The following is a 13,547-nucleotide window of genomic DNA, read 5'->3' as shown; positions in this document are numbered from 1 at the left end:
ATTGTAATATTCTCCTATTAAAGTCCATCTATCAGCCATTTCAGCATGTCTGCCTTTATATCCTCCTCTAGCTTCTAAGTTGGAAGCCAAGCTCTTCCTGAAAGGTGTCCTTCACATTAGGCCTCACAGAAAACCTATTCCTCCTCCCTGGGGTCTAAGTTTTGTCCTGGAAAAGCTCCTTTTGAGCATGCAGTATCAGCTTCCTTAAAATGTTGTACCTGGGAAAACAATCCTGTTAGTTGCTGTCACTTCTGCCAGAAGAGTTTCTGAACTCCAAGCCCTTATGGCTTGCCAACCTTTTCTCATTTTCCACAAGGACAGGGATTCTTAACCCTTCCTTTATGCTCAAGGTGGTTAATGACTTGTTCCTAAATAAATCTATTCACCTTTTTTCCTAACCCTGAAAACCCTACTGAAATGGTACAGACAACTCTATTTTTATCTGGATAAAACCATACCTATTAGGAAATCTGAGCAACTCTTTTACCAGCACCCTGGGGAGGAAGGAAACAGTCTCCAACAGAGTATTTTTACTTGGATCTCCAGGGCAATTTCTTTTATTTATATCTCCCAGGGGAAGATACTCGTTTTCTCTGTGAAAGTTCACTTCACTAGAGCAGTAGACTCTTCAGGGGCTTTCTTCAAAGGTCTGGACACTGCATCTATTTTGGAAGTGGTCACATGGTCCTCTGTCCATACATTCACCAAACATTACAAACTGGACACTATCTCCTGGTCCAAAAGAGACCAGATAGCTTAGTGGTTAAGGTCTTTGCCTCCCATGCACAAGGTGCAGGGTTCGTGCCTGACCTCCGACCAATGCCTGTTTGGAGTTTGCATGTTCTCCCTGTGTCTCCGTGGGGTTTCTCCCATATCCAAAAAACATGCTGAGTGTTTCCATCTCAAACTCACCAATAAATGGAGCTGTGGGCAGCAGCACAGACTCTACATGGTGTCCTATAGGGGGAAGAGTTATTCAGGCCAACCACTTTGGGCATCTACTGTGGTGTGCAGTATCCCCAAGATAGGAGAACATGGATCATAGACTGCATGTTGTGGCAGAGCTAGCCATTTGATGGTGTAAAATATGTCTCTAGGTGATTCAGTCATGTTGACTAATGCCGCCAAAAATGGGCATGGGTAGTTACCGGTGATAAGTGGGTTGAGGACCCTGCCTACTCTGACCCACACCAGGGAGGGGTATGTGTGCCCATCATAAATCCCAGCAGCCCTGGCTCAATAAGCTACTGGTTGGTGTCTAGTTGCCCAGCCTGGGTTACCTGTGATAGCTCTGTTGAGCGAAAGCTGGACGGAAACCAACCAACCTGCCAAACATGAACTGAGAATTGCTATGCTTAATGTAGGTTCACTGACAGGATGCAGCTTGGAAATGAATTATATGATGATACGAGGAGGCTGGACATCCTGTGTAGCCAGGAGATGAGATGGAAGGGCAGTGCAGCAAAGCCACTTGGCATAGGATCCAGAGTCTACTATTCAGGTGGAGGGCAGGCTAGAAATGGTGTAGAAATTGTGGTGGGAGAGAGGCTTCAGAAGGCAGTAAGGAATATCATCAGAATTGATGACAGACTCATGGCAGTCAGACTCCAGTGTAATGATAGGGCAGTATTCATAATCTCAGCCTATGCCCCACAGCATGTTGTGATAGTGAGGAAAAGAGTGCATTCAGACAGCAGTTGCAGGACCTACTAGATAAAGCAGGACAACATGAATCAGCGTTGATAATGGGTGACTTGAATGCACATATCGGGACAAACAGAGCAGGATATGAGGACTGCCTGGGTCCAAATGGGTGGGGCAACAGGAATAAAGAAGTAGAAGCCATTCTAGACTGTATCTGGCAAATGGCTTGATAGTAGCCAATACATGGTTCAGAAAGAAAGACAGCCACAAGATCACATACAAGAGTAGTCAACATACAACTCCGGTAGACTTCCTCCTAGTAAGGAAAAGGCACTGGGGCAGAATCCATGATTGCAAAGTCATCCCCAGTGAAACAGTCGGCCCACAGCATAAACCACTATTTGCCACAATCAGCTGCAGGCAGTAGTCAGAGAAGGCTCTAAGGTCAACAGAGACCAGGCTGAAGACCTGGAAGTTGACTGGAGAGAAAGTACAACAGGTCAAGGATTTACTCAGGGCTCTAGCACCCCAAGAAGAGGAGGAAATAAGTGGAGTTGAAGAAGAATGGCAGTGCTTAAAAACAGCATATGTTAGGACTACAGAAAAGATATATGTCCGAGTCAGGTATGGAAATAAGGTATATAAGGAAAGCTGGTGGTGGAATTCAGAAGTCCAGGAAGTAATCAAAAGAAAAAAGGAGTGCAGGAAGAAGTGGGTGGCAGAAAAGACTGACCAGGCTAGGAAGGACTACTGGTTGGCTAACAAACAAGCTAAGGAAGAAGTTGCAATAGCAAAGAACAGGGCATCGGAGGCACTGTACCAACTTCTGGAAAGTGACTCGGTAAGTGGCACAAAGAAACTATATCAGGTTGCAAGGCAAAGACAGAAAGATAAAGAAGATAGTCAGACATCCTTCATAAGAGATGCCAGCAACAACCTGCTCACCAGCCCAGATGACATCAAATGCAGATGGAAGGAGTATTTCCAGCAGCTTCTGAATGAACAAAACCCCACAGAAGCTGTACTGCCCCATAAACAGCCTATGATGAGAGGAAATAAAAGAGCCCACCCTAGAAGAAGTAAGAACATCACTAAGGAAGATGAAGTCAGGGAAAGCAGCAGGCTCAGATGAGGTCACAGCAGATATGATAGATGCTGGGTGAGATCCGGGAGAATTGACTCCTGAGGGTACTAATAGTAGTGTGGAGAGAAAGGCAAATCCCAGATTACTGGAGAATAAGCATACTTGTGCCAGTGTACAAGAACAAAGGGGACATCCACAACTGTGGGCAGTGCAGAAGCATCAAACTCCTCTATCACATTGCATGAAAGTTCTGGAGAGGGTGATTGATAAACAGATACGCAGAGTAGTAGAATGTAAGATGGGAGATGAGCAGTTTGGAATTCAGATCAGGATGCAGCACAATTGACCCAATGTTTGCACTGAGACAGATACTTGAGAAGAAGCTAGAGATGAGGAGAGAGTTCAACGGGCCATTCCTAGACTTGGAGAAAGCATACGACACGGTCCCAAGAAAGTTGATCTGGGCAGTACTGCAGTGGTTTCAAGTCCCAAAAACATTGGTAGAATTAGTCCAGGCTATGTACATGGACCCAATGACTCAAGTACAAACAGTGTTTGGCCTCACAGAGGGGTTCCCAGTGGGTGTGGGTGTACATCATGGTTCAGCTCTGAGCCCACTGCTGTTCATACTGGTGATGGACGACATTAGCTAACAGGTTGGAGGGGACGGATCAACAAACCTGCTGTATGCAGATGATGTGGTAGTGCAGGCAGACTCTGAGCTAGAACTCCAGCTAAGGATAGGAGAATGGAATGCAAATCTGAAGGCACATGGGATGAAACTAAGCACAGATAAGATGGGTGGTAATGGCAGTGAATTGGGAAAATCAGAAGAAGCTGAGAACAGAGATAGAAGGGAAGATAGTGTAACAGGTAAACAGCTTCAGGTATCTGGGAGGAGTAGTTGAGGAGAAGGGTAGTCTGAATGAAGAGGTCAAAGCTAGAATCAGAGGGGCTGCAGCCAACTGGCAGAGAGTATCAGGTGCAGCCTGTGATAGAAGAATGCGAAAGAAGCTGAAAAGTAAGGTGGACAAGAGATTGGTGTGACCAGTACTACTGTATGGTACAGAAACCTGGGCAGTAAAGGCAGAACAGTTGAAGCTAGAGGTGATGGAAATTAAGTGCCTGAGAAAGGTGACAGGCTGCACACTGTGGGACAGACGAAGAAATGAGGACATAAGAGCAGAAGCCAAAGTAGCTCCAATTGTAGAAAAGATCAAAGAGAACAGATTACAGTGGTTTGGGCACATGTGTAGAAAAGCAGAAGACAATCTGGTGAGGGCGATTTGGGACAAACAGGAAGAAGGTAAGAGGAAGCAAGGATCTCTAGCAAAGAGGTGGGTGGATTGTGTGAAAGAAGATCTGTGACAGTCAGGCATGAGTGTTGAAGAAAGCAGGAGTGTGGCACTGAATCGAGAGAGTTGGCAACAGTTAACATGATGGCTCGACCCCATGTAGAAAAATGGGGAAAGGGTGGCTGATGATGATTATGATGATGACTATCTCCTAGTGCAAGGTGGGACTTGCTAGGGCAGTCCTGCATGGGTTCATAGAAACCTCCTCTGCTCCATTCTCCCTTCCCTTTCCATGAAATTTGGTACTCTACCAAAGGTTAAGAATACTGCAACATAGGAATATAAGGACATAGAATAGTTGTGTAAAATCTTACCATAACCATAAATGTCCTTCTCTTCCATCTTGCAGTAATCTATCCCACCCTCCTACCCTTGGTGCTTGCTGTTTACTGGATGGTGAGTTACCTCATATCCTTGGACTGGTGCTCTGACTAGGGCATTCAATTATGAGGAATGATATGTGCTGATGTCACCTTTATGGCTTACGTTGCCTGTCTTGCTGTGTGAGATGTCGCACAAACCATGCAATAGCAAAAGTCTTTTGTATATTGGCTGGTCGTTCCGGTCGCTTAGGTGGGGAATCCCCCAAGGTTAAGAATACTGCAACATGGAAGAGAAGGACATCTATACTTATGGTAAGATTTTACACAACTATTCTTTATTCAACTATTAAGATAAAATTGGCATCAGTTTCTAACTTTCACATTGATAGAGATAAGCTAGTAGCGGCTTTAAAGATTTCAAAGACTTTCCTCAAGGGAACTTTTTTATTGTGGTGTCCTATTCAAGATGCTGGTCCTTCATGGAATCTGCGTTTTATGCTTAGTGGTTGCTCACCTCCTTTTGAACTGTCACCAGCTGTTTCCTTGAAGCAGTTGTCTTGGAAGACTCTGTATTTCATGGCTGTTACTTCAGACAAGTGTGTGTTAAAACTGTAGGCTTTATCTTTGGTACCTGCATATCTGAGATTTCATAAAGACAGTGTGTGTGTCTTAGAATGGATCTTGCTTTTTTGCCTAAGGTAGCTACAGACAATTGAAATCAGGATATTCACTTAGCAGTGTTTTTTTTTTCCCTGAATGTTCTAATAAAGAATAATAATTGCTTTATTTTCTCAATGTTCATAAGCAATTGAGATTATATCTGGATAGGACCATGTCCTTCAGAAAGCCCAACTAGTTGTTTGTCTCTTTAAAGCTCGATTGAGAAAACCACTATCTTAGCCTACACTAACTGGCTTACTTGATTGCATTTCATTTGTATACAGTTTGAAAGGAAAAGATTTGCCTTGCAAACCAGAGGTTCATTCTTATAGATCTAAGGCTACCTCTGGCCTTCCCTTCAAGAGATGCTATGGATGACTTTTGTTCTACTTCCACTTGGATGAGTCCTCATACTTTTATGTCCCACTACAAGCTGAATATTCAGTTGAGGTCTAGATCCTTTTTTGGTTCCACAGTATTGCGGATTATGCTCTTCTAGGGCTTCCCTAGGGTGTAATATGGCTGGGGACTCTATCCCACAGGTTGAACCATGCAGAAAAAGGCAGCATTGGAAACAAAAGATGTTATGTGATCCTATCTCGCCTACATTCTGACTGATGGGTTCAGAGCCGATCCCTCGGCTCCGACTCGGCACGCTTATGCCAAAGAGCGAAGTCTCTTATTGGCTGAGCTTACTATATCCCAGGATGCACCACTACCAGTCCCCCAGATCTCGTTTGCCGCTAACAAGTGAAGACGTGGTCTCGAGCTGGCTGAGCTAAGTAGTGATTAATTTCACTAGTTTTTCTGTCAGGAATTTCTATTTTTAACAGCTATTCTTGTGTTTAGAGTGAGTTTGGTGAAATTTACTTAGTAAATTCTTGTGTTGTGAGTGTTGACTAGGAGTACCTCTTGTGTGTAAAGGCCTTCCCCGGTCTTTTTGATTGTAGGTGACTTCTGTTTTGTTAGGGATCTCGGATCCTTTATACTGTGGAGAAGGTCAAAGAAGAGATAATTTCTTTCTTTCTAATTACAGTGTTTGTACTGTGTTTTGGACTTTAATTCACCGGAATGTCTCAGGTACCTAGGCCTTCAGGCTTTAAAAAGTGCACCAAGTGCAACTTTAAAATGTCGATCACAGATGACCACTCTCTCTGTGTTTATTGTTTGGGTGCAAAGCATTTGCAGGAGTCCTGCAGCATGTGTCACGCTTTTTCCTCGAGGGTCCTCCAAGAGAGGAAAAATAAGCTCATTTTAAAAGGTCTTGTAAAACCCTCCTTTGAAGAAGCTTTAGCATCCTCTCCTTCTCCCGCTAAAAAGAAAAGGGCGTCGGCTCCGACCAGTCCGTCGGATCCGACCGCCAAAAGACATAGACAGGTTTCTCCTTCGGCTCCAAGGACTTTGGAGCCGAGGGCGGAACAGTCTGCCTCGATGCCACCAGTCTCGACTCCTCTGGCTTCGGAGCCGATGGCTGGGGCTTCGAGAGGCGGGTCACCTTCGTCGGCTCCACTGGTCTCGGAGCCGACAAAGGTTGTCCGCTCAGACACTTCCTCCTCGGCGCCGAAGTCCTCCTCAGCACCGATGGAAACTAGTGTGGGTATTCCTTCGGCGCCGATAGTCATCAAGTCGCCTCGGAGCCGGTCCCCTAGCCCCTTGGGGCCGTTGGAGAGGCCATCTCGAACCCGTTCAGTATCCTCTAGGTCATCGAGGATGTCGGATTCGGACATAGACAGGGTGCTCCAAAGACTGTTCCAGTCCCCAGTCTTTCAAAAATTTGTTTCGCTTCACCCAGTTGGCTTCGGAGCCGATGGCCCATGCCCATGTCATTGCCATTCCTCCTCCGACCGCTTGGCTCCGTGGAGCAGGTGCTGTTGGAGCCGGTGGAGGTCTTAGGGTCGGCTCCGACCCTTACTCCAACCCCGGCCTTCGGGTCCGAGTTTGGTACACGGACTTCTTCGGCTGGACCTGGGGTGATGTTTGGGACCTATGCTGTCGGTTCCAGCCTCCCTCTCGGTGCCGGCTGCGGGACTTCCGCCTGCTATCATGGCTCGGGACCGGACACTCCCAGGTTTCTGGGGTTACGGCTTTCTGAGCTATGAGGAGTGCCATGGGCAAGTCTTCTTCGCCATCTCTCCGGCTTTACCGGCACCTTCCCTGGGCGTGGAGACTGGGTCTTTGGCAGTTCCCCTGTCCTTAGGCAGCGGAGCCCCTGGGACTGAGGTTACCCCCATTGGGGGTTCCCCTCCTCCTGAGGGTTCTTCAGAGTTGTCTTCAGAGGAACCCCCAAGGAAGAGATCGTGCAAGAGGAAGCACGTGGACTCCCCCGAGTCTATTACATTGGACACTGATCTTGATGATGCGGAGGGGTCCCCGAAGTCGTCCTCGGATGATATCTCATTTGCAGACATCTTAGAGATCCTCAAACAACGAGGCGGCTGGATATCCAAACCCCTCTCTGCTGATGAGTCAGTGCTCCTCAAGGCCTTTGGGGCTCAGCCCTCCGCCTCCTGGGTGTCTCCGCCCTTCGACGAGCTCCTGGATTTAGTTTGTCGGTGGGCGTGGGAACATCCAGATACCGTGGAACCAGTCCCTTCTCGTCCTAACAAATTTTTGTCTGCCCCACCCGAGAAGGAGTTCCTCACTAAAGGCGTGGCTGTAGATGCCATGGTGGTGGCATCTGCTACACAACAGGACGTGGCAGAGGCTTCAACGTCCGTCCATCCTCCTAATAAGGAGTCTAGGAGCATGGACCGTTACGGGAAGCGTACCCTGACTTCAGCGGCCTTTACTTTAAGGTCCCTGAATTATTTGGCACATTTTACCAGGCTTCAGAGGGATCTGGTCAAGGAGCTGTCAGATTCCCTCTCAGGTAACCTACCTGAGCAGCTAGCCCAGTCGGTTAGCTCTCAGTTGGCTATCCTTGCTTCAATTTCTAACTCGTCCATGAGGCTCATTTCTATGCGTCGAAGGGGCGGTAGAGCTGCAGGCACAGGCGTGGCTCTACGGAGACAGGCCTGGCTCCGTTTGTGTCATTTTATGGAGGCCTTCAAGTCTTCCTTCGACGCTCCCTTTGATGGGTCCTCTTTATTTGGACCTAAGGTTAAAGACACTCTTACCGCTGTGAGCAAGAAGGAAAAACTTTATCTGCCGTAGGTGCACGTTATTCCACTCCCTTTCGGCCTTATCCCAAGGCTAAAGGAGGAGGGAAGATGTGGTTCCAAATCACGTAAGTTTTTCCATCAACAGCAGGAAGATTCCCTTCCAGAGGCAGAGGACGGGAAATTTTTCTGGGAGACGCCGTCCCAGAGGCGGCAGAGGGCCCCGCAATTCTGGAGACCGCGAGTCCTTTCGTGGCTCTTCAGCCTCCCACACTTCATGAGGGATTGCCCGGCTGTGCTGCTCGAGCCAGTCGGGTGCCGCTTTGCCAAGCACCTAAAAGCCTGGGAGTCGATCACTCAGGACAGATGGGTGCTTCGGATTATTGCCGGAGGTTACACCATCCCTTCACACACTCACCCCCACCGTCCAAAAAATCCCGGACCCGCCACCCAGTCAAAGGGAAATTGCAGCCGCAGAAGCGTTAAAGCTGCTAGGAAAGGAGTCATCCAACCGGTCCCCACAGACCAGATCGGATCCGGAAATTACTCAAGGTTCTTTTAGTGCCAAAAGACAGGGGACCTGAGACCAATATTGGATCTCAGCAGACTAAACCAATCCGTCACGAAATCCAAATTCGAATGGTCACGTTACAATCCATTCTCCCATTATTGGAGAAGGATGTTTGGATGTGCTCCATAGATCTCAAGGACGCCTATTATCACATACCGATACATCGGGCGTCCAGGAAGTATCTGTGCTTCAGCCTGGGAGACAGTCATTTCCAATTTTGTGCTCTGCCCTTTGGTCTCACCACAGCCCCCAGGGTGTTCACCAAATGTTTGGCAGTAGTAACTGCTCACCTGAGGAGTCTTGGATTCCAAGTGTTTCCCTATCTGGACGACTGGCTCCTGACTGCCACCACCAGTCATCTACTAATGGACAACCTCAAAGCCACCATCTCCCTGGGTGCTACCCTGGGAATTACATTCAATTGGTCAAAGTCTGTCTTGCTGCCCTCTCAGCGCATAAGGTTCATAGGAGCAGAGATAGACTCAAAATTGATGCGCTTTTTCTTCCTACCGAAAGGATCCAAACTTTACAAGGCCAAGTTCAAGCCCTGATTTCAAGATCCAAGGCCCCAGCCAGGATGGTCCTACAAGTTTTAGGTTCGATGTCTGCCACGGTTCTTCTTGTTCCTCTGGCAAGATTGCACATGAGGATTCTTCAGTGGCTATTATCGACTCAATGGTCCTTTCAGGATCTTCCCCTCAATCACCCCATTATGATTACAGAAACATGCAAACGGGACCTTCGCTGGTGGCTTCAGACATCCAATCTAAATCAGGGAAGTCCTTTTGTTATTCCCTCTCCAATGGTCACCCTGACGACAGATGCCTCCCAGACAGGGTGGGGGGGGGGGCATTGTCTGGGCAGGTTAGTTCAGGGTTCCTGGCTTCCAGACGAAACTTTTCTCCACATCAATGTATTGGAGATGAGGGCTGTACTTCTGTCCCTACAGGCCTTACACAAGTTTCTCCCTCAGGGCATTATCGCTATCCACACAGACAACATGTCGGTGGTCTGGTATCTAAACAAACAAGGAGGGACCAGATCTTCCCCCCTTTGCAGAGAGACCATGAGGGTGTGGGAATGGGCTGTAGCTACCAGCCGTTTCTTAGTAGCGACCCACATTCCGGGGAAATCAAATGTATTGGCAGACAGATTAAGCAGGACAATTCTCTCTCCTCACGAGTGGTCCCTAAACGAAACAGTAGCAGCTCAGGTTTTCAGGAGATGGGGGACGCCGTGCTGCGACCTGTTTGCAACACCACAAAATACAAAGTGCAAAAGGTTCTTCTCCTTGACTCCACATCAGGGGGAAGCAGCTATGGATGCTCTAGCACAACCTTGGCCAACAGGGCTACTTTATGCTTTTCCTCCGATTCCACTCCTCTCCAAAGTCATTCAGAAAGCTTCACAATTGGGGTCCACAATGATACTAATTGCTCCGCACTGGCCTCGTCAGGTATGGTTTCCCTACCTGAAGAAACATGCGGTGGACGATCCTTGGACTTTAGATCTAACTCCGGATCTGCTAATTCATCAGTCGGGACGACAACATCAGTCCCTTCACACCTTGAAGTTGACAGCTTGGCTCCTCCACTTCCGACTTTAGTCAGAAATCACACATTAGACCCGGAAGTTATTCACATTTTATCTTCGGCCCACAAACCCACCACTAAGAAATTGTACCTCAGTAAGTGGAAGAGGTTTGCTATCTGGGCTCAACTCAGGGGCTTAGACCCTATCACTGCTCCAATCCCAGAGGTTTTGAAATTCTTAACATCCCTGTTTAATCAAGGATCTTCTGTCTCTACTATTAAAGTCCAACTAGCGGCTATCTCTAAATTTCACGAGTCCATGGATCCTCCATTGATGAGCAGCAGATTATGCAAAACTTTCATTAAAGGTGCGGGGCTGTTAAGACCCCCAGTTTTTCATCCTGCCTCCGTGGGATCTTGATTTGGTGCTTCGTGCATTAACATCTTCCCCTTTCGAACCGGCTGCTACATGTGAGTTAAAATATCTGTCTTGGAAAACTGCCTTCTTAGTTGCAATTACCTCTGCAAGAAGAGTTTCAGAGCTTCAAGCCCTATCTATCAAACCACCGTACTTGATTTTTCACAAGGATAGAGTATCACTTAGGCCTAATCCATCTTTTGTCCCAAAGGTCTGTTCTAATCTCTGTCTCCAACAATCTCTAGAGCTACCAGTTTTCTTTCCAAAATTCTCCAATGAAGCAGAATACACTCTCCATAAATTGGATGTTCACAGGCAATTGCGCTTCTATTTAGACAGGACTCAGCAAATTCGTAAATCAGACCAGTTGTTTGTGTCCTTCTCAGACAATAAATTGGGTAAAACCATCACAAAAGCTACTATCTCCAAATGGATTAGAGATTGTATAACTCAGGCTTATTCCTCTTCGAATAAACAACTTACAACATCTATCAAAGCTCACTCTACCAGAGCTATGGCGACTTCTATAGCTTTTCATTCCAAGCTCGCTATTTCTGAGATTTGTGCTGCGGCTACTTGGTCCAATCCGCACACTTTCATTTCCCACTATAAATTGGATGTGGCATCTAAAGGGCGAGCATCATTTGGTTCCACGGTACTCAGGAGTGTTTTCCAGTGAGCCACCCAGGATTCAGGTGCTAGGGACGCTGTCCCATCAGTCAGAATGTAGGCGAGATAGGATCACATAACATCTTTTAGTTATGTACTCACCATAACTTCAGATGTTTGGGATCCATCTACTACATTCCTAATACCCACCCTCCTTCCCTGCCTTGGAGATCAGAAGAGATTGAACGGTTTTGAGTTCTACTGTTTTTATCTTGTTTCATCTGACGATGTTATATAATCAGTGCGTGCATGTGTGCATGTATGCGGACAAACTAGATCTGGGGGACTGGTAGTGGTGCATCCTGGGATATAGTAAGCTCAGCCAATAAGAGACTTCGCTCTTTGGCATAAGCGTGCCGAGTCGGAGCCGAGGGATCGGCTCCGAACCCATCAGTCAGAATGTAGGCGAGATGGATCCCAAACATCTGAAGTTATGGTGAGTACATAACTAAAAGTTATGTCCTTACCATAGTGATGCATCCATGTCTTTTTCCATTCAGTTCAAGCATTCTGCCCACCTGCCCTTCCGGTATCATGTTCTCTCGATCCCGTGGTTAATTTAGTTGTGGAAGATGTTGTCCTCTTCCTTTTGTTTGGATGCCCTTGCTGTCAGGTCTTTGGGTTCAGCAGTGGAACTGTTTTTTGTAGAGGGGCAAACTCGATCTGAGGGTAGTGTGTCAGTGCTATGCAATATGGGTAGAAGAGGCAGAGTTCTGGGAGCTGAAGTATTTTGGAAATGTCTGGTCAATGATCCAAGTCAGATCCAATAGCCCACAGGTTGAACTGGATGGAAATAGCATGGATCTATGATTATGGTAAGTACATAACTTTTGTTTTACTTGTTTGTATTAGTTGAAACCAGATTATTGTTTTGCAGTTGTAATGCTTTGTGCTTTTATACGTGTCTTTTGATAACCATTTAAGCAAAACTGCCTCTCTTAACCATTCCCAGAAAACCTGTATGGTTAAGTATTTTTGAATCATACAACATGTGAATGTTCTGAGAATGACATCCTAACTAGCCTGATATATATTTTCATAACTGTATTTTAGTCTATAGTGTGTTCTGTGAATGGAGACTGTAATTTCAACCTTTCTGTTTTGTTTTAATACTTACACAAACTTTCCATTCTCAAGTTTGGGTTTTGAAGGCTCATATTCAATAAAATTATATTTGCCCAAACCTAAGTGTAAAGACCATGATCTCTGGAGGATGATAAACATGGCTGTTCATCAAAGTATTTGCTCCAGTATTTGTTACTGTATTATTCACTGTAAAACAAAAACAGTTATCATATTGTGCATTTTCTTATTCAGGCTTCAGCAGAAACCAATTGGTGTCTGTCCTTTGAAGTGCACATACATGCATGATCTGATCTTCAGTCAGTTTGCACAAGTTTTGTTTGAGCATTGATTGCAATCCATGTATAAAACATCATCCTTGTGTCCTGTCATGTGTATGCTGTTTAGATGTGTTCTTTAGTTGTGATATGACCTGTGTTTAGTTAATTTTATTATTTTTCTGTAGTATCGTAAACCAAAGGAAATCTTAGAACTGGAGGAACAGCTTCAGAAAGAACTGAAGAAGATGAAATCTTGCAGTGAAGGGGATGTGGATTGCAAAACACAATAATTGGCTGTTGATATAACACTGATGCATTGCAGGTTGTTTGTTTAATCCTCTTTTTCCAAAATGTTGTTTTTGTAAAATAATAGTGTTATAATAAAGTTTGTTGGAGATGTCCACTGTAGCAGCTGGGATAGTTTTGAATGCTATAAATGTACTTTACTGCTTTTCTTTCTGTAGTGGAACTATGGGGCAAATCTCTTCATCCACATCACCAATAATAAGTGATATGGTCATGACCCCTAGTCTCTTAGCTTAAATTAATATAATGCTGTAGAACCACAATTCACTGCAAGTACTGACTTGTTAAGATCATGTTCTTTAAGATTTAATAAGCAATTGTAGCATCTTGGTATGCTAATACAGTGCCCTATACCACAGGCGTTGTATATAACATACCTACTAAAATGTATGCTTTATTTATTTATTAGTGGTTTATATTATAAACTGCTGCCTGCCTAAGACTAATGTTCTTGCAGTTTTTTCATTTATTTAATTGTTGCTGTCTGCTGCACTTCATCGCAGGTATTTGTTCTAACTTCCAATTCTGAGTGCTGCATCAGACA

At 45.7% G+C, this 13,547-nt stretch overlaps 1 protein-coding gene across 1 annotated transcript in view; it reads left to right on the top strand.

The window, feature by feature from the left end:
* Positions 1-13,098, top strand: part of DPCD (deleted in primary ciliary dyskinesia homolog (mouse)) — a 325,261-nt gene extending 312,163 nt beyond the window's left edge. The window contains exon 3 of the mRNA XM_044056344.1: positions 12,883-13,098. Within this exon, the coding sequence (XP_043912279.1) occupies positions 12,883-12,987 (105 nt within the window). The 3' untranslated portion in view covers positions 12,988-13,098. The remainder of the gene's footprint in view (positions 1-12,882) is intronic.
* Positions 13,099-13,547: the final 449 nt, after the last annotated feature.

This window comes from Protopterus annectens, chromosome 14.part0, assembly GCF_019279795.1.
Source record: "Protopterus annectens isolate FY-2018-M chromosome 14.part0, PAN1.0, whole genome shotgun sequence".
NCBI classification, from domain to species: domain Eukaryota; kingdom Metazoa; phylum Chordata; order Ceratodontiformes; family Protopteridae; genus Protopterus; species Protopterus annectens.
This window is presented reverse-complemented; position numbering and strand designations above follow the sequence as displayed.